At 36.6% G+C, this 20,123-nt stretch overlaps 1 protein-coding gene across 1 annotated transcript in view; it reads right to left on the bottom strand.

Moving 5' to 3' along the window:
• LOC149823120 (protein BLISTER-like) overlaps window positions 1-20,123 on the bottom strand; it is a 36,928-nt gene that overhangs the window by 6,937 nt on the left and 9,868 nt on the right. Inside the window, exons 6-12 of the mRNA XM_089981434.1 lie at window positions 17,893-18,003; window positions 9,355-9,431; window positions 6,956-7,023; window positions 4,876-4,989; window positions 4,487-4,716; window positions 4,213-4,281; window positions 3,249-3,404 (exon numbers count right to left, since the gene is read on the bottom strand). Of these exons, the coding sequence (XP_089837560.1) occupies window positions 3,249-3,404; window positions 4,213-4,281; window positions 4,487-4,716; window positions 4,876-4,989; window positions 6,956-7,023; window positions 9,355-9,431; window positions 17,893-18,003 (825 nt within the window). The remainder of the gene's footprint in view (window positions 1-3,248; window positions 3,405-4,212; window positions 4,282-4,486; window positions 4,717-4,875; window positions 4,990-6,955; window positions 7,024-9,354; window positions 9,432-17,892; window positions 18,004-20,123) is intronic.

Below are 20,123 nucleotides of genomic sequence, written 5' to 3' on the forward strand. Positions count from 1 at the left end.
ACAGGTTCTTATACGCGTGTGAAAGCACATCTTTTGCATATTCGTGGTCAAGGAATTAGGGCATGTTCTGGAGTTGACAAAGACATGTTAAAGCAATTAAAAAAAGAACAAGAGGAAGCTGAAAAGAAGAAAATTACAGAGATGAAAAGCGATTCGATTAATTTGTCTTTTCCTACTGCTAGTGATATACAAGAAGAGCTTTTAAAGAAAAGAAAGATGGAAAGCAATAAAACAATACAAGCGTCATTCAAAAACATGGCAAGAGCAGAAATTGATAAAAAGATTGGTCGATTCTTTTACTCAAGCTCAATTCCTTTTAATGTAGCTAGAAGTCCATACTGGAAAGATATGATTACATCTTTGGCTAATTGCAATTTGAGTGGTTATGTGCCTCCTAGTTCAGAAAAACTAAGAACAGTCATTCTTGCAGAGGAAAAAAATAGAATTGAAGACTTGCTAGAGACCCAAAAATTTGCATGGAAACGACATGGAGTGTCGATTGTTTCTGATGGGTGGACTGATATACAAAGGCGACCACTGATAAACTTCATTGCTTACTCACTTAATGGGCCAATCTTTTTGAAGACTGTTGATGCATCTGGAAAGTATAAAGATGCTGAATATTTAAAGAGATTATTTGTTGAAGTGATAAAAGAAGTGGGTGAAGAAAGTGTGGTGCAAATCATTACTGACAATGCTCCAGTTTGCAGTCGTGCAGGAATGAATTTGGCAAGTGAAGATACATATTCACATATTTTTTGGACTCCTTGTGCAGCACACAGTTTAAATTTGGCACTTAAGAGTATATGCAATCCATCAAAAGATGATGCACATGCACATGAAATGTGCTTATGGATTGCGGAAATAGAGCATGATGTTCGAAATATTAGAAATTTTGTTGTAAACCATCATCATGCCCTTTCTATATTTAATAGGCATTCTGATCTCAAGTTACTGAAAGTTGTTGAAACTCGTTTTGCTTCTCTCATTGTTATGATAAAAAGAATTAAGCAACTCAAGAATGCATTGATGATGATGGTGGCTGATCAAGATTGGGATTTTTATCGTACTGAAGATGATGTCAAGGCTCAAGCTATCAAAAAATGCATCTGTGATGATTTTTGGTGGGATAAAATTACATATTTTGTTGAATTTACAGAGCCTATTTGGGAAATGCTGAGAAGTTGACAGAGATGTACCCATGCTTCATAGAATTTATGAAATGTGGGACAATATGATTGAAAAAGTTCAAAGTATCATTTTTAAACATGAGAAGAAAGATATTGCACTTGATGATTCAGAATTTTACAATCATGTACATTCAGTTTTAGTGAGAAGATGGGATAAAAGCAATACACCTTTGCATTGCATGGCACACTCTCTCAATCCAAAATACTATGCAAAAAAATGGTTGACAGCAGGTGTTGGTCGTGTTTCTCCAAATGAAGATCCTGAGATATCAAGAAATAGAATGATATATTTGGGAAGACTTTTTAATGATCCTCACATGTTTAAGGTTGTAAATAGTGAGTTTGGCAAGTTTTCTACTGGAAGATTTGATTCTTTAGCAGCACTTGTGGCAAGGGACGAGGAAGATCCCCTTAATTGGTGGGCAACATATGGATCAGAGACACCAAATCTGCAACGTCTTGCAATGAAGTTGTTATCCCAACCTGCTACATCATCTTGTTGTGAAAGAAATTGGAGTACATATGCTCAAATTCACAACATTAAAAGAAACAAACTCACCAGTAAAAGAGCAGAGGATTTGGTATATGTTCACTCAAATCTACGATTAATTTCTCGCCGCATCAAAGAAGAGTATAGGTACTTTTTTTTCTTTGTATTCAAAGTTTGTATTTAAATATTTCATATTTGTATTCAAAGTTTTAAGTTAGATACTAATATAGTGATTTTTTGATGCAGTTGTGGACCATCCAAGAATTGGGATGTAAATCCAGAAGATTTTGACTTGGAGGGAGAACATAATTTACATACTCTCAACATGGACTACCTCGATCCTGTTATTCCTTCTAATTCAGACGATGAGGCAGATTTATGATAAGTTTTGTTGTTTATCACACTCACAAGCTTCTTTATGTGTTATATTTTGGTAAGTTTGTGTTGTTAAGAATTGCTTTTTTTTGCTTTAAAATTTACAATCTTTATGTGTTAATTTATTGTTATATATATATAATTATAATATTTAAAATATATATATTTATAATATATATTTTTTAATATATATATATAGCAGAGTCCCCGTGTCCAAATTTTTTGGAATTGCGCCGCACCCGTGTCGCACCCGCACCCGCACCCATGTGCCATAGATGAGAACTAATGTGGGAACCACGATTTTTATGGATTTTTTGTTCTTTTCTCTTGAATCTAACCATGCAGACGTGACCTACATGCTTGGTTTTATAAGAACCTCTTGAATCATCTGATTTTGATGCATAAACTAGATTTTTTTTAAAGCTTTAAATCAATGGCTCATAATCTTCATAAATATTCAAGCATTCAAAAATTGGATTTTTTCATCGAAAATACACATCCAATAGTTGATTCCTAGCAAATTCAGCATGCCAATCACATCCACATGGTTGGATTTGCAAAAAAAGTGTTTGAGATGCTCATATTTATAGTTCTCATATTTTAGTGACTATATATATATATATATAATTGACTATAAATCTAGGCATGATGAAGTTGACCCTTATTCCTTGGCGGAAATCTTGTCTTTAATCTTTCTGCACGACAGAAATATACATGTCGACGTCAACCAAAGATGAGACGGGACGGACAGTCAGAGGCCGAAGCGGGACTACCAGAGGAAAGCCCACCCTATATATATATATAGATAGATAGATATATATATATATATATATATAGAGAGAGAGAGAGAGAGAGATTAAATAATTAAATACATAAACATGCCAGAGTCCTTTTTTGTAAAATTAACATGTCTGAGAGATATGCGCTGTGTTATCCAGTGCATGTCCATGTGGCACAGGTCTGAATTGCTTCAAAATGGTTTCAACAATTTTAAGTACTACTCTTAGCAATGGCAAAGCAGCCAACAGTCATTACGTACACCACAAATGAAGAACATTAACAAGGTATACAAAAGTTAAAAATGTCACTGCTATCATTTTCTTTGAAGAGAGGAAAAGATGAGATATTTATAGTTATTCTTTGAAACAGCTAACAAAAAATATATCTGAAATAACGATGCTCAAGAAAGGTACCTCGTCCCCTTCATCGGCATATGGTGTAACATTTTGTATGTTGTAAGAATCTCTTGGTCTCACAGTTGTATTCTCATGAGCCATGTTCTGAGCAATCAAAAGCTCTAGTCTTTGAGTCTGGGCTTCCAGCTTTTGTGACAATTCTTTGTTCAACTCCTACACGAGAGAAACAAAGCAGAAGGGTAAGCATCAAAAGATGCCATTTATCAAAATATCTGATAAGAACCAGCTCCAGCACAAAATTTTCATGGTTAAAAAAAATAAATTTGACAGCAAGCACTGACAATAATCCATCTTCAAACATATTCAATCTGTCTATCAGTCAAAATTCCATACCCACCACATCAACCAATGTTACAAGTTAGAATAACCCTCAATATTTTGCCATGTCAAACTTGGAGTTCACAAAACATAAAATGCTGTAAAAACATTTTCTTTAAATTGCCTAATTGATCGGTCATGCAAGGGGAATAGAATACACACAAAGCAACATACAAACTATTGTACTCCCAAGCCCCTAATACTGAAAAAACAAAGGCTCACCTGATAAGGGATCATCCTGTGAAATAAGGAAGATCGTTCACTGACTTCCAAAGAAATATAAATACATCATATCAACATCTCCACCATTCATTTCCACATGAAATCATTCAAAGTAGCATCTGATATACACAGTAATTCACCTTCACTTTAAATTGTAAACACATCAAAAGCATATTACTCATTCACAATTTCATGGCTCCTTATGAGAAAAGACGAAGGGTATATCTCTGAATATACGGCAATAATCAATATGTATTACACCAAGGGAAACTAAAATTTAACTAAAAACATGTCTAGACTTGGCATAAGCTGTGATTCTCAGAAATATCAGTTGAATGAATGACCAAAACATCAATGAACGTGGATGGAGTGAGCATGCTCCGAGCATAATACACATAACAGGTTCCATGCATTGACTTACTTTTAAATGGGAAGCATGCGAGGATTCACGAGCCAGATCATGCAACAACTCCTCTTTCTCTAATGCTAACTGCAAATGGGATTTTGAAATCAATAATATGGTACATTTGCCACAAAAGCAAGTCCATACAAAATTTACATTGCAAACTAGAAACATAACCACAAAAAGTGGCTTAGGGTAGTGTCAACTAGTCAACTTTTCAAAGCAAAAAATATTCTGGCCAATGTTTTGTCAACTATGAGTATTCCGAACTATAAAAGACGTGAGATGATACCTCTACAATCAGAGAATTAATGTTCCCAACCATTCTTGATTGATCCGAGGGAAGGGAAGCAGACGTAGATGAGAGAGAGAAACCAATTTCAGGCACTGCGGAAGGACCGACAGACATAATATTGGGTCTAAGAGAAAAGGATTCACCATCCTGCATGTCATGACAAACAGTACTGGAAACCATGCCAGCAGCACTAGCTACACCAATTTCGTTGTTCAGAATTTCAACACCTGAGAACAAAGTAGTTGGCCAATAGATAGACTGTGATCTTTCAAAAAACAAGCTAATGCAAAATGAAGAATCTATAACAGAACACCTTATAATTAAAATAGGTTTAAAACACTCCTCAACAAAGAAAAAAGTGTATGCTGGTACACAGGTATACGTACTTAAGTCATCAGTAGACGTTGATACGTCTTTTGCATCATAGCTCCTCTTACTGGCATCAAGAGATTTTCCATTAGAAGAAGCCTTCCATAACTTGGACTGCAGTAGTTTTTTCTCTGCAAGGCATTGGCGAACAATGGGACAAATAGAGAAGTTGTAGATTAAGTTCAAACCAACATTACAACAGGGACAAATAGAGAAGTTGTAGATTAAGTTCAAACCAACATTACAACAAGCACCTACATACATTAGCAAGTCTGACATAAAAGGAAGCAGCCTCTTTTGCAGAAGAATAGGAAGTGATCATGAATCAAAGTTGTTGCTACCAAGAATCACAATTCCGCATATTCAGAACCCACAAATTTTCAAACTAAAAAATTGGGATTTCTGAAGCAATTCTTACATAAACTTATTATATTTTATTGAATTACATGTATTATGCATATCTCATAAATTTTATTTAGATGTGCTAATAGACATTATAAAATATGAATCAATTGTTGCATTTCTTTTTTAATTTTAACTACCTCAAAACACAAAGTAAGCTTACTTTTCAAAAATGTCACTATTATCATAATTATTGTGAACCATATTAATGTTTCTGAATGCTGCATTTATGTTTTCACATTCTCCTAAACAAAATGACAAGAGATGTCTTAGTATCACCTATAGATTATAAGCATCACTTGCATCACCATTACCTCTCTCTCTCTCAATCATGTTCCCTGCCTGACGGGTATTAAACAATTAATGGAAAAACATAGCATGTGGTGTCCTTTCTGTAAGTAGTAACCACCAATGTTTATGTTTGTGATTCATATCAAGTATCACTAAAAACCGATGATATTGAATGTGACTGGACCTCTTATACCCATACAGGAAAAAGGAATGGGAAAATCCATTTAGGGGCCAACCTTTTGCCTATAATTAAAAAAATGGGCCTCAAATTTCTGAAATTCCAAATATGAGCCTATGTTTTCCTGGAAACTGCCTAACAAGGGCCTACATTTATTAGTCCTTTAACTCAGGTTAAATCATAAGTCAAATAACAATAATAACCTTTATCATTAAGAGTTGAAACTCTTCACTTTTCCTTTTTATGAGGATGAAGTAATTTCCAATTTTCAAAGGACAATATAGGAAACCAAAAAGGAATCACATTTTTCAAGATGATAGATGTTGACCAGAGGTCTCTATTTGACTATTTTCAGCAAAAGTATGGCTCATGTCTGGAATTTCAGGAAAGTGAGGCCCATTCTTGGAATTAAGGCCAAAAGGTTGGCCCCTAATTGGAATTTTCCCAAAACGAAAAAAAAACTGAATAAAAAGATAGCAAATAAAAATCATACCATAGAATGGATCATTTTTCTCCCCCAAAAGATGTGTGTACAACTGAGCATGCATGTACCTGCATGTGTGCCTAGGCATGTACATATGAATTCATGCTCTGCTCTTCAAAATTTCGAGGAACACAGCATTCGACTAGCATCTCATTTTATTATTTGTTGCTTCCTGCAAGGATCTTGAGAATTTGGTCATAGGTATGTCTCTTTTGCTAGTACATTATTTCTATTCTTAATGCTTCAGAGAACCGTATCAGGAACTTCTAACATATAAGATGTTTTACAATAATTGGAAAAATAGTACTTGTAGATTCCAGACTAATTTTTCAATTTAATGAAAAAGCAACATTGATAACAGAAACCCCATAGAACCTTGATAACTTATCCTTAGATTAGTTTTGACATAGTTAAAATGAAAATTGACACAGTTCTACTAGAAAAAGAAAGAAGCCATAAAGAAAAATCATGTAAATGAGATAAATGCACAGTACATTTTCCAGTTTCCAAAGGCCAACCTAAACTTTAAACCAAATTTTATGCTCGATGAAAGGCACTTTGTCAGTCACCTTTTTCTTCAACTCGTAGAATAAAAGGAAATTAATAGCACTTGTTTTGTTCATTCCATTTCTAATGCACACAAAAGAGAGATTAAAATAGCAAACTTTCACAGCTTAAAGTACCACATATTACATTAGAGAAAATACATCTAAACCAACTGTATTCATACAGATATTTTTACCTTCCTGCAAAGCATCAATTGTAGATTGCATATTTTTGTGTTCCTTCTCTAAATTAGAAATTTTCTTTCTGCATGTAAAAGAAAATGAAAAATAATAGCGCTTCAGTTTGCCCATTTCCAAAAAATTAATTGTACTCAAGAGCTTAGAGTTGATAACCAATTAAATGGGCCTAGTTAAAAGAAACCTATGAAAAAGTACATCTATATCTCACTAGTTAGCACTCAAACCACAAAAAGGAACTTAATCTAAAGCAATTCACCATCATGTTTCCAAGAACAAGTGAAATGGCAGGAAAATAATGGTCAAAGTTTTTGCCCAGCCTAAGTCTGTGGTGTTCAATCCTAATTTTCTTTGCCAAGAAATTCCTGATGACAATGCTTGCTTATGTAGAGGAAGAGCGTGAACGAATAACACCACCTTTTAGGCTCCTTTTGGGCCATACTTGGATGTGGGTAAAGGGAAAGAATTAGATGCAGCAAATGCGCCTGATCAAGAAGGAAGTAGGAGGGCTTCCTCCAATTTTAAAATTGTAAGAAAAGAGGTTTCTTAGAGAATTCTGACAATTCTCTCTCTTCATAGTCTTCACCACAAATAAAGGTTGCACATGGAATTTCATTAAATCCCTAAACCCTACTACTACACACATCTTCCTAACCCCTGGAACCAAATTTACCCTTTGCAGAAACATCATTCTCTGAACTAGGCATCACGGAAATGTGCTTAATCCTTTCATTTTCAGAACAACTAATTTGTAAAACACAAACCACCATGGACTTTATGTAGCTTAGAATTTTCAAAACATGATTCCACAACAATCGAATCATAGAAGACACAAAACAGCGAAAAAAGTCATATAGCAAGCTATAACATAACTGACATTGCCCCTGATGCAAAATTTCAGATATCTTTTTTACCAAATGGTAGCTGATGATTCAACATTTTCAGTACTATCCAGAGGTGCACATGTGAACAAGCTAGATCGATCAAGATCCCTTGGTTTTAAGAATAAGGCGATCAATCTTACACCTAAGAATACAAGGAAACCCTGCCACAAGCAAGTTATATTGCCATTGATCCAATTGATTTTAGCTCAGGTGCTATTTCATAGCCCCTCAAAGTACAATATGATAAACTTGATAGCTATCATTTATGTATGTAGCAATGGATAGTACCCAGAGTACCGGACACAGGAACAAGAACCAATTTTCACTGGATGTATACCTTCAATCTTGGACTTGGACTACAAATGGGTCAGATCTGGAGCATGAAAAAAAGGAAATTGCTCATATTCAAATAAGTATTCACGCACAGCACTTGAAATTTTAGACCTCTTTTTGCCAAAATACAACTATATAAAACATATAACTGCTTCCAACAAATAGGATTCTCTATAGGAGTTATGTAATTCTGATACTGATTGGCCTTAAGAGAAACTAATCTATGTGTAGAGTATTGGTTTTTGAATATAAATATTCAGCTTGGGACCATTAAGACCTAACCTGACCCAATGGGATTCTGGATCACAGGCTGTCAATGGGCCGGGTCGCCCTCAAAAACTAGTGGGCTGAAGATAAACAGGGCAAGGTTGGTTCGGTCAGCCGAATGCCTAACCTTAATAACTTTTGAATTGTCATATGGTAATAATACACCACATTAATCACTGAATGGACTTCTGGGAGAAAATAACGGATTTGAAAAACAAAACCTTTGCAATGGAAGGGAGAAAAGGTTCATTTAGTAATATTCAGCCTGTATAAGCTGCCTAATTAACACCTTGGAGAATGTGTGCTTACTTGAGTAAATTGATGCTATTGATGTATATTATTGAAGGTCCATCTGCTGCTGGCTGTGTGGTAAAATTGGGATTAGTTATCACAGCTAGCATTCCACACTTTGTACATATGTTTTCCGCAGAATCACATTGCACCAGGTGATAGTAAATGGTTGACAGTGCTACTCTGTAACATCAAAGTCTCGTCCAAGGTTATTATGGCTGCAACTACAAGATTTAGTGGGTTGAGTATAAAATTTTCCTAAAGGTTTGATTTCATTGAAGTTCCACATGACTTGCTGTTATGAACTGCATCATCATCTCATCTTAATGCATACACCATAAATGCACACTCTGCACAACTATTTCACCTGGATATAGGTATCAGAAGTTGAGCAATGTATACAATTAAATCAACTTAACTAGGCCACTGGTGTTTTGCAACTTCGTTGACTAGATCTTTGCTGGCAAAAAAATTGGCTCACAGTTAACAAGCATAACAATGTCATCAATGAATCTTTCGCCACTTAAGCATTCATCCATTTCCAAGATCATCGTCACTGAAAGAATAGAAAAAATGAAAGAACAGACAAGATATGCTAGGAAAAGGTCGAATTCTGAGAGTACTTATATGAAGATATTTCAGCAGTAGAGCTCTCTAGCTGTTTTTCCAGCTTTAGTTCATTTGATCGCAATCTGAGTGCCTATTCAAGAAATTTACAAGAATTAGATTAAAGATATCAGAAACACCAAAATCAACAATTAAGTAAATTCACCACCTAACGTTTCTTTTTTGCACGAGTTAATAAATCAGAAAAACCATTACAATTAGAATGCACAAGCAAAACCACCTGCAAAACTCGTTTGAGCTCAAATCAGCTGTGGAGAAAGCCGAGGCATCCTTGTAGCTTGATATGTAAAAGAATGAAAACCTATGTCACATGGGTACGGGTGCGGCACTTTCAAAAACCTTGGGTGCGGGGGTGCGGGGGTGCGGCAAATATATATATATATATATATATATATATATATATATATATATATATATATATATATATATTATAATTTTTAAGTTTTATCAGTTAACAACATTAACACTAATGAAATAAAAAACAATTATCACAATATCATCAAATCAATTCATCATGCATGCAATAAATCAAACTATAACTGATTTAATGAGCCATTCACAGTTTCACAATCTGAATTAGTTCATACTTACACATGCATGACTTAATCTTTGAGACAAGCTTATGACTAATGGCAGGATCAACCAGATAAAACCCTCGTAAACGATGCAGCACTAGCCCGAAGGCCGCGCAACTGCGAAGCGACATCTGGCGATTCCGACATTGAAAATATCAGTACAAGAAGGAGAGTTGTTTCGACTCCCCACCTGAGCCAACACATACCGAACATCCGAAAGCCCACATAGCGGCAAGGGAACCAACAACGACAGAACGCTGCAGTGTGGCCTGCCAAACCGCATGTCCAAGCCCTTTGGCAAGATAAACAAGGAACCTTGCAGTTGAGCCGTTAGCATCGAGTAGGGACACGATTCCGCTGTGACAAAGGGAAAGCAAACACAGAGACCCAAAAAAGCACGAAGACCCCGACGTTCTAAGAGGGAAAGAAGGGAGACGGAGAGGAGAGGAGGAGAGCAGAGGGAGTCGAAGAGGAGAGGAGGAGAGCAGAGGGAGTCAGGGGCATACCTGGAGCGGTCGGCGGCAGAGCGATCAGCGGTGGCGAAGCGGTCGACGACAGCGTCGACGATGGAAGAGCGGTTAACAGAGAGCAGAGGGAGACAGAGAGGAGACGAAGGGAGGATTAGGGCAAAAAAAAATTGCCCTATCCTCCCTTCCGCAGCCCATTTCATCGGGCAAAAAAAAATTAATCCAAAAACTGGACCAAAATGACCCTGGGTGTGTTGACCGCACCCATGGTCGGGTTGACCGCATGCGCACCCGCGTCGCGTCGCATCGACGTAGGTGCGGCACCTGTTTGGCTGAATCCCTGTGACATAGATGAAAACCAAACAAACCCAGCCCGATGTGTGTAGGTATATGTTGTTAAGTTGTACATGTATGTATATATATATATATATATATATATGTGTGTATTGTCATACATATATATTTGTTTTGTTTAGTATTGTACATATATGTGTGTATACTATATGTTGTTTACATTGATGTAATAGGTAATACCCTCTGAGGTTATTTTTGTTTTTTTGTAATAAATGTCAGCTAGGAACAGTTTTACTTTTTTTTATTTTTCTCTTTATTGCATTGTAGGGGCTTTATGGTCATTGGGACCATAGAGTCGTTGGGAGCCCCAATGGTCACATTTATGACCGCTCGGAACTCCCAATGACTCCTATGGGAGCTCCCAATAGCTTTATGCCTTGGGTCCTTTTGTATATAATGGTACTACTTGTGCACATTTTTCTCAATGCTTCTCTTAAGCATTTATGCTCAATAAAGATGAATATTTTTATATTTTGTGTTTTTCTATTTAGTTCCTTAATGCCATATATGCACTTAGTGCTTGTGTTGTTGCCCCTTGTTGACTATTGTTTTATCCTATAGTGGACTTGAAAAAATATTTGCCTAGGACTATTTATTCCAATTTTGGCATCAGGCTTACATTACATGCAAACAATACATGTTTTTTGTGCTTTGCAAGACCATTTGTCCCAGACCATTTACCCCAGATTTTGAATGTGTGGATAAATAGACTATTTAACCCTGCAATCAAATGCCCCTTAAGAGAGGTCAGAACATGGAAATAGAGAATTCAAAAAGTATTCATGAAGTGAAGATGAAGCAAGTAACAAGTAACCCAGTGCTGCAGGGTTGAGTGTAAGAAAATGGTGGTATTCCACTGAAGCACTTGAATCAACCAAACAAGTGTCTAGAAAGACACTTCACACAAGACCCGTAAAACAGTAAATATGGAAAACACAAAATAAAAAAAAGGATTTTATTCAAAATATGAAATGCTTAAAAAGCATTTTCTGCAAGTGCAATACAATGGGGGAATGCACCCCCTATTTATAAGAGAGAGGGGAGAAGAGCTCATAAAGAGCTCTCTCTCTAGCTGTTGGAGCTAGTCCAACGGCTAGAATTCTAGCCGTTGGACTAGCTCCAACGGCTAGAGTTTGGTCAAGTTCCAACTGGAACTTGACCAAAACCCTAACTATCTAGTCCGATATGAACTAGATAGTTATGATACAAAATAAAATAAAAATAAGAAAATAAGAAAATAAAAATACATATCTTTTTACATGTTAACACTCCCCCTCAAACTTACGGTACAACGAGCGAAAGTTTGTTTAAGAGAAAGTGAAATTGTAGAGCTGCAAGAGGCTTGGTGAAGAAGTCTGCTAACTGGTATTTTGAAGTAACATATGGCAGATCAATGGTTTCATTCAAGTACTCATCTCTGACATAGTGACAATCCATTTCAATGTGCTTGGTGCGTTCGTAGAACGTCCGGTTGCTTGCAATGTAAATTGCACTTTTGTTGTCACAACACATTCGTGAAGCGTGTGTTGTTGCAGCTCCCATGTCCGCAAGTAGACGACAGAGCCATATGACCTCCATTATAGTGGTTGTCATGGCTCTATATTCAGCTTTAGTGGAAGATAGAGAAACCTTCTGCTGCTTCTTGCACCTCTACGATTCGAGTACCTATTATTAGGATCACCTCCCCAATCGGCATCAGTATAAGCAATTAAATCCAATAATGATGAAGCAAACAAGAAGAGTCATCGTGAAAGGAAACTCTTTAAATATCTAACAATATGTAAAATTGCTCCCATGTGAACAGAGGTGAGAGCATGTTGAAACTGGCTAGCTGTGTGTACAACATGTGCAATGTCTAGCCTAGTGATAGAAAGATAGGAGAGTGCTCCAACAATCTGTCTAAATGGGGTAGGATCATCGAGACGCTCTCCATCATCAATTTTCATTTTAACATTGACTACTTTAGGAGTGTCCACCATCTTTTAATTTGTAATGTCAGACCTGAAAACAATATCAGAAACAAATTGAGATATCAAATATCCCCGAAGAGAATAAGCAACTTCTATTCCGAAAAAATATCTCAAAAATCCTAAGACATTTCAAAATAAGTTTTAAGAAGAGTTTTGATGTTGGCCACTCCATGTTTGTCGTCACCAGTGATGATCATATCGTCTACATAAAGAAGAAGAATGGTGATACCTACATCAGATTTTTTAATAAACAAGACAGTGTCAATTAAGCAAGAATGAAATCCAATATCCGTCATAGCATGACTAAACCCGTCATAGCAGGCTTTCGGTGCTTGTTTGAGACCATAGAGAGCCTTCTCAAGACGAAGAGTTTTGCCCTTGGGAATACAAATACCAGGTGGAGGATCCATGTAGACTTCTTCAGCAAGACTCTCATTTAAAAAAGCGTTTTTGACTATGTCACACGGACTCGGCTAGAGAGGTGCCACACCCGAGTCGACACGCCCCGACACGGGTGCGGCTTCGGACACGGCCCGGACTCGGTCAACGCCGAGTCAGACTCGGTCAACGAGTCGAGGCCGAGTCCATCCTTTTTTGGACTCGGTCAACATTGATTGAATCCAAAAATTATCCATTTTTAGGATAAAAAACAAAAACAAATGATCTTTTTATATATTTTTTTAAAAATATATATATAGCATGAGTCTCAAACATAAGCCCTAGAAGAAAAAAATCCAGGGGGTGCTGTCCCCCTACGGCCCCCCCTGGACCCCGCCCGCTGACCGCGCAGCGAGACCCATGCCGGGGGGAGCCCCCGGATCTGCAAGGGCAAAAGTACAATTTGCAAAGTTTATAAAAACACTCATGCTGGTGCCAAACTTTAGATAACAATATCCACATATATGCACACAGGATATATTATTATTATTATATATATTTTTTTTAAATATATATATATATAGCCGAGTCCCCGTGTCCAAATTTTTTAAAATTGCGCCGCACCCGTGTTGCACCCGCACCCATGTGACATAGGTTTTTGACATCCATTTGAAAAATATGTCATCTTTTAATAAAGGACAAGGCGATTAGAGTTATGACAGTGGTCATACGGGCTACAGAAGCGAAGGTTTCTTCATAGTCAATGCCATACTCTTGAGCATAACCTTTGGTTACGAGTCGTGTTTTATATCTTTCTAAGGTCCCATCACTTTTGGTTTTGACTTTATAAACTCATCAACAGCCTATAGGCTTTTTTCCAGAAGGAAGGTCTTGAATGGACCAAGTCCTGACCTTTTCTAAAGCATCCAATTCCGCTTTCATAGCTTCAACCCATTCTCTATGGTTTTTGGCTTCAGAGTAGGAGGAAGGTTCAACATAGGATTGGATTAATGCAAAGGCTGCCCTATATGATGGTGAAAAGGAGTCATAAGAAACAAATATGTCGGGAGGTCTAGAAATTCTAGAAGTTCGTCGAGGAGGAACTTCGAAGAACCTTTCTAATGCACATGGAGGATGTTGTTCTCCAACATTCCTACTGGTTTGGTATCTGCTATCAGTGTCAGGAACAATGGGGCTTTGATCATTGTCAAAGTTATATTCAAAATCTTCTTCATCAAATTTTGAGGTTAAATCTATTAGAAAAGAATATTCAGTAATATCCTTAGCTTTTTCACTCTCAAAAGCATTTTCTTTTTCTAGAAAAGACACATTTTTTATACATATAATTTGCCATTTTGAATATCATAGCACCTGTAACCATTTTTATTCTCAGCATATCCAAAAAAGGAACATGGGATTGCCCCAAGAGAGAATTTATCATTTTTGTCCTTAAATACAAAACATTTGCAACCAAAAACTCTCACCCTAGAGTAATATGGTGTTAAATCATAAAGTTTTTCAATTGGAGATACATTTTTTAAAGAAGAGGATGGCATTATCTTAATGAGATAGGTGGCAGTTAGGACTGCTTCAGCCCAAAACCCTTTTGGAACTTGACTTGCAAACAGCAAAGTTCGAGTGGTTTCCATAATATGGCGGTGCTTGCGTTCAGTAAGACCATTGTGTTGAGGTGTGTGTGGGCATGATCGTTGATGAGTAATGCCATGTAGATTAAGACAATTTTTAAATTCTCCGAACATAAATTCTCTCCCTGAATCAGTGCAAAAAAAAGGAGATATTACTTTGAAACTTGTTAATAACAATTTTATGAAACATTTGAATGTGAGCAAAAACTTCAGATTTATGTTTAAGAAAATAAATCCAAGTGTATCTAGAAAAATCATCAACAAAGATGACATAATACGCATAACCGCCTTTAGAAATAACTGATGTGGGTCCCCAAACATCCGAATATATTAACTCAAAAGGTTTTATAGAGACAGGTTCTACTAGAAAATGTAAATCTTTTCATTTTACCAAGAACGCAATTTATAAAAGCAAAATTTCCAGATTTACAAAATTTTCTCAAACTTGGGAATAATTGGATTTTAAACATACGAGAATGGCCAAGTCTTTTGTGCCATAATTCTATTTCCAATTTTTGAACATTTAGACAAAAAACATTCTTTGGTAATTCCAAAAAGTCTGTAATATAGTTTTCCTTTTCTATGGCCTTCCCCAATCAGCTTCTCTGACTCGCGATCCTGTACCCAGCAACCATCAGAAGAGAAGTATATATTATATCCATAATCATAAATTTATGAAACAGATAAAAGATTCAAATTTAATTTTGGGATATATCTAACATTAAGAATACAAAAACTTTTAGATTTTTTATAACTTTCAAAACAACTTATTCCTTTTATTTCAAGAAATGTTTCAACTGCTGTGAAAACTTTTGATATACTTGAGTTGTTTTTAAGACATTCGAATAGGCACTTGTCATTTTGGGTCATATGAAATGAAGCACCAGAATCTAAAAGCCAAGGAAAGTTACCTGAACCGGAAACAGATGTGACTATCACTCCAGTTGAGGCTTCAGTTGAAGATGATACCCTTTTAAGAAGAGGTTGAAGGATCTCCATCAGTTGAGCCATTGAAACAGGTGCATCTTGATCTTTTGACTCGACTTCATCAGAGGCAATCCTTTTTTCATCCCTTTTTTAGTATTGGACATTGAGGCATGTAATGCCCTTGCTCATGACAGTGGTGGCAGATAACTTTTCTTTTGTCGAACTCACTGTTCTGCCTTTCAAAATGAGGCGGCATGTAAGCGCGAGTATGATTCCCTGGCCTAGATACTGCTAGGACAGAATCATTATTAGTTTTTTGGGTGCTCTTCCAGAGACGATTTTCCTCCATTGTTAAATCTTCAATAGTTTTCACAATAGTGGGAATTGTTCCACGGTGAAGGAGGGTCGATTTGGTGGACTCAAACTCTGGCCTTAACCCAATTATAAACTAGTAGAAATGTCTAGTATCGAGTTGCTTTTGGTGAAGCTCGATATCCTCGGCACAATGACATTTCGGTTCCAAAAGAGCTAATTCTTCCCAGAGTTCAGATAGCCCATTATAATATTCTCGAATGGATTTGTCACCTTGGGTCATCGTCTGAACCTTCTCTTGAAGATTGCATGCATGTGCAATATCTTTAAGGGAATACATGTTCTTAAGGTATTCTCATGCCTTATCGGCATGTTCAAACTTGGCAAGACTAAAACACTTTTTAATGTCAACGCTATTGATAAGCCATGACATTATTTTAGCATGTCTCATCCTCCACTATTTCCACTTTTTTTCATAGGAGGCTAAAGCCTTGATTTTCTCCTCCTCCAACAATGGGACTTCCTTATCTCCCTCTTTCTTGGTAAGAGATAGCTTAGGTTCCAAATCGGAACCATCCATGATTCCCCGTAAACCTTTACCCCATATGTAGTGCTTCATGATTGAAACCCGTGTTACATAGTTTGTATCACTTAATCTCATGGGAACGATGGTAACTTTATCATTGCCATCCATCGTTTACAAGCGGTAAAGAAGGAAAGATAGAAGAAAAAGAAAAGAAAATATGGGAGAAGGGAAAGAAATGCAATACAATGATGTTGAAGCCCTTCAAATGATTCGTTTTGTAGCCGATAGTGAAGGGATAAAACACTTCTCTCAAAGTGACAAAACACTTTTGCAAGAACAAGGTGATAACACACCTTTTGCACAAGAGGCACGAAAACCAAGGTGGACTTTCTCCAAGATCTAACAATTTCGCAACTCTGATACCATGTAAGAAAATGGTGGTATTCCAACGAAGCACTTGAATCAACCAAACATGTGTCTAGAAAGACATTTCACACAAGACCCGTAAAAGGGTAAATATGGAAAACACAAAAAAAAAGAATTTATTCAAAATATGAAATGCTTAAAAAGCATTTTCTGCAAGTGCAATACAATGGGGAATGCACCCCCTATTTATAAGAGAGAGGGGAGGAGAGATCATAAAGAGCTCTCCCTCTAGCAGTTGGAGCTAGTCCAATGGCTAGAATTCTAGTCGTTGGACTAGCTCCAACGGCTAGAGTTTGGTCAAGTTTCAACTGGAACTTGACCAAAACCCTAACTATCTAGTTCGATATGAACTAGATAGTTATGATACAAAATAAAAGAACAATAAAAAATAAGAAAATAAAAATAAAAATACATATCTTTTTACATTTTAACACTGTGTAGAATCACACCATCACTTTAAGGGAAGCAAGGTTCTTACTACAATTCATGCTTCAAAGCATTCTTCACATTGCCTAGTGGTGCTTCCAGTAACAATGGTTAATTAATAAATGAAAGTTGCCTTGCCCCCATGGATCAGGCTTATGTTTTATATATCCTGAGGGCTGAGGTTCAAAACTTTATTCACCCGCCTACTGCATAGTACCTAAGGCGAAAGGTCAGGCTCAGAATTGAGCCCAAGCCTGGCTCGTGGAGAAGCAAGAAAAGCTCAAACATGCACTCTCAAGTTCGAAGAGTCCACCTTCCTCAAGCATGCCAAGCTCAAGCTTGCACTGTAGTGCATAAAAGCCAAGTCTGAACAGCCTGAGTTCAACACTTTGCACCCCATGATATGTCTCAACTTTTCTAATCTTCCCTCTAAGGTATTGTCTGGTGAGGATCCAAGCAAAATAGCTCTTTGCCAGACTCGCATCAAAATCTTTAACGATCTAGCAATAACTCAAAGAAATACTTACTTTTTCTTCTAAGCCAATGACCTCAGATGCTAAAAGTTTTGCCCGTTCATCAGCCGCATTGCACTCAAGTTGCGCATTGGTACACTCCATACTCGTTGCTTCAAGAGCCGACTGTCATTCGTAAAAGATGACAACAATCAGTGAAAGAATCACTTGCATGAAGATAAGGCAGAATTTGAAAAGCAGCCAGCAAGAAATCTTTGCACATCCACAAACAAGCAAAAGCCAGGGAGAACAAGAATATTTATGGATCCTTTTGCATTAAGAACTGACAATACACAGAGCACAAAACACTAGGGACACTAAGTCAGACAAAAACAAAAGGAATCAGTAAAGAAATAGGGAGAAGACTCTGTCATGATGTGACCCCTATAAGATTAAAATAGAAAAGTATACCAAAACAATGATAAAAAAAATCAGCCCAAGTCTCATCACAAACATTTGAAAAAAATTATGATATAATGGCAATAGAACAAAAGATGTAGAACTGTATGATATAATGGTAATAGAACAAAAGATGTAGAACTGTATGATATAATGGTAATAGAACAAAAATTGTTGAAATATGGCACTAGAAATTTTCATGTGCAAGTGAAAACAAAAATATGGTGCATGCAGTTTGTGTTGTCACACTATCAAAAACATCTCCTTTGTGGTTCCTCCATACCTTCCACTGAAACCCAGGGACCACAAGAACATCCAAAGATAATTAAAGAAATCCTCAGAACTCCTAAAAGCATGTATCTTTATATTTCTGTCCAAAAAACTGCTGAGAAACTATAAAGAGCACGTTGTAATGAAGTGTGTGGAAGCCTCCAATGAGAATGATTCAATCATGAACACACAATCACGAAGAAAGAATATAATGCACAATGGCCCAACACAAGCACAAAAGTGCTAAATAGTATCAAAAGAGACAAGAACAAACATACAAAAATTTGTTTATTGATGAATACCTTAAGAATACAAAGGCCTTTGAGCCTTATTTATATACAAATGAGAGACCAAGGGGGCTCCCATCATAGACATTGGAGAGCTCCCAATGGTCATATTTATGACCGTTGGGAGATGCCCCAACGTCTATAATGGGTGCAATGACAACAATACCCATGTATGAAATGACCAAAATTCCTCTGGCGGGCAGACTAAAATACCAAAATGCCTCTAGTGGGCAGACTAAATTACCAAAATACTCCTATATGAAATGGCGAAAATGCCGCTGGTGGGCAGACTAAATTACATCAAGAAATATAGTTATATATGAAGATATATATATATATATATATATATATATATATATTTTAACACTCCATTTAAAACTTACAGTGACTCACTGTAAGTTTGAAATTACAAAAGAAAGAACCCATTATATAAAAGTCTCCATTGACTCCATCAAGTTCTTTCATCCGTTGTTTTCATAAAGTGAGTTCTTGATCTTCAATAATATGCTTTATTATACAAAGGATCTTTAGGATCTTCAATATCATCAATACTTGAGAACCTGTAAATAGAGCTAACAAAACAGCCCAACTATTCACAACTATATATATATATCATAAAATATAAAAGAAGATTTCAAATTTAACTATATTAGTTATATATTATGGAGAGAGGATGGCCAAACACACCAAGAATACAATAATATATATATATATAATATCCAAAAAGCTGAATGTTAAGACAAAATGTTTTTAATAATTTTAAACATAATAAAAAGGTTTAAAAACAATTTTGAAAAAATCAAAAACATATATAAGATGATCATACTTCAAAGGAATCTAATTTAAAAGAATGCAATCACAAAATCAACACATATTTCGTAGATACTGATCAGAGAATTTGAGCACAAAGGCACATCTTAAATAAGCATGCATGCATAATATCCTAATACTTCAAAATGAGAAAGTAAAACTAGGGGTGGCAAAACCTAACACGACCCGCCAACCCGCCTCTTAGGCGGGTTCGGGTTTGGCTTAAACTAACCCGTTTAATAAACGGGTCGACCCGCCTAATCCGTTTATTAAATGGGTTGGGTTCGTGTTAGGGGTATGCCAACCCGGCTGACCCGTTTAATAAACGGGTTAGGCGAACCCGACCCGCCCGCCAACTCGTTTACCCGACCCCGACCCGCCAACCCGCCCGTTTACCCGACCCCGACCCGCCAGCCAACCCACCAACCCGTTTACCCGACCCAATCCATTTATTAAACGGGTTGGTGGGTCGTGTCGGGT

Source organism: Nuphar pumila, chromosome 11 (genome assembly GCF_984573655.1).
Source record: "Nuphar pumila chromosome 11, dmNupPumi1.hap1.1, whole genome shotgun sequence".
NCBI lineage: Eukaryota > Viridiplantae > Streptophyta > Magnoliopsida > Nymphaeales > Nymphaeaceae > Nuphar > Nuphar pumila.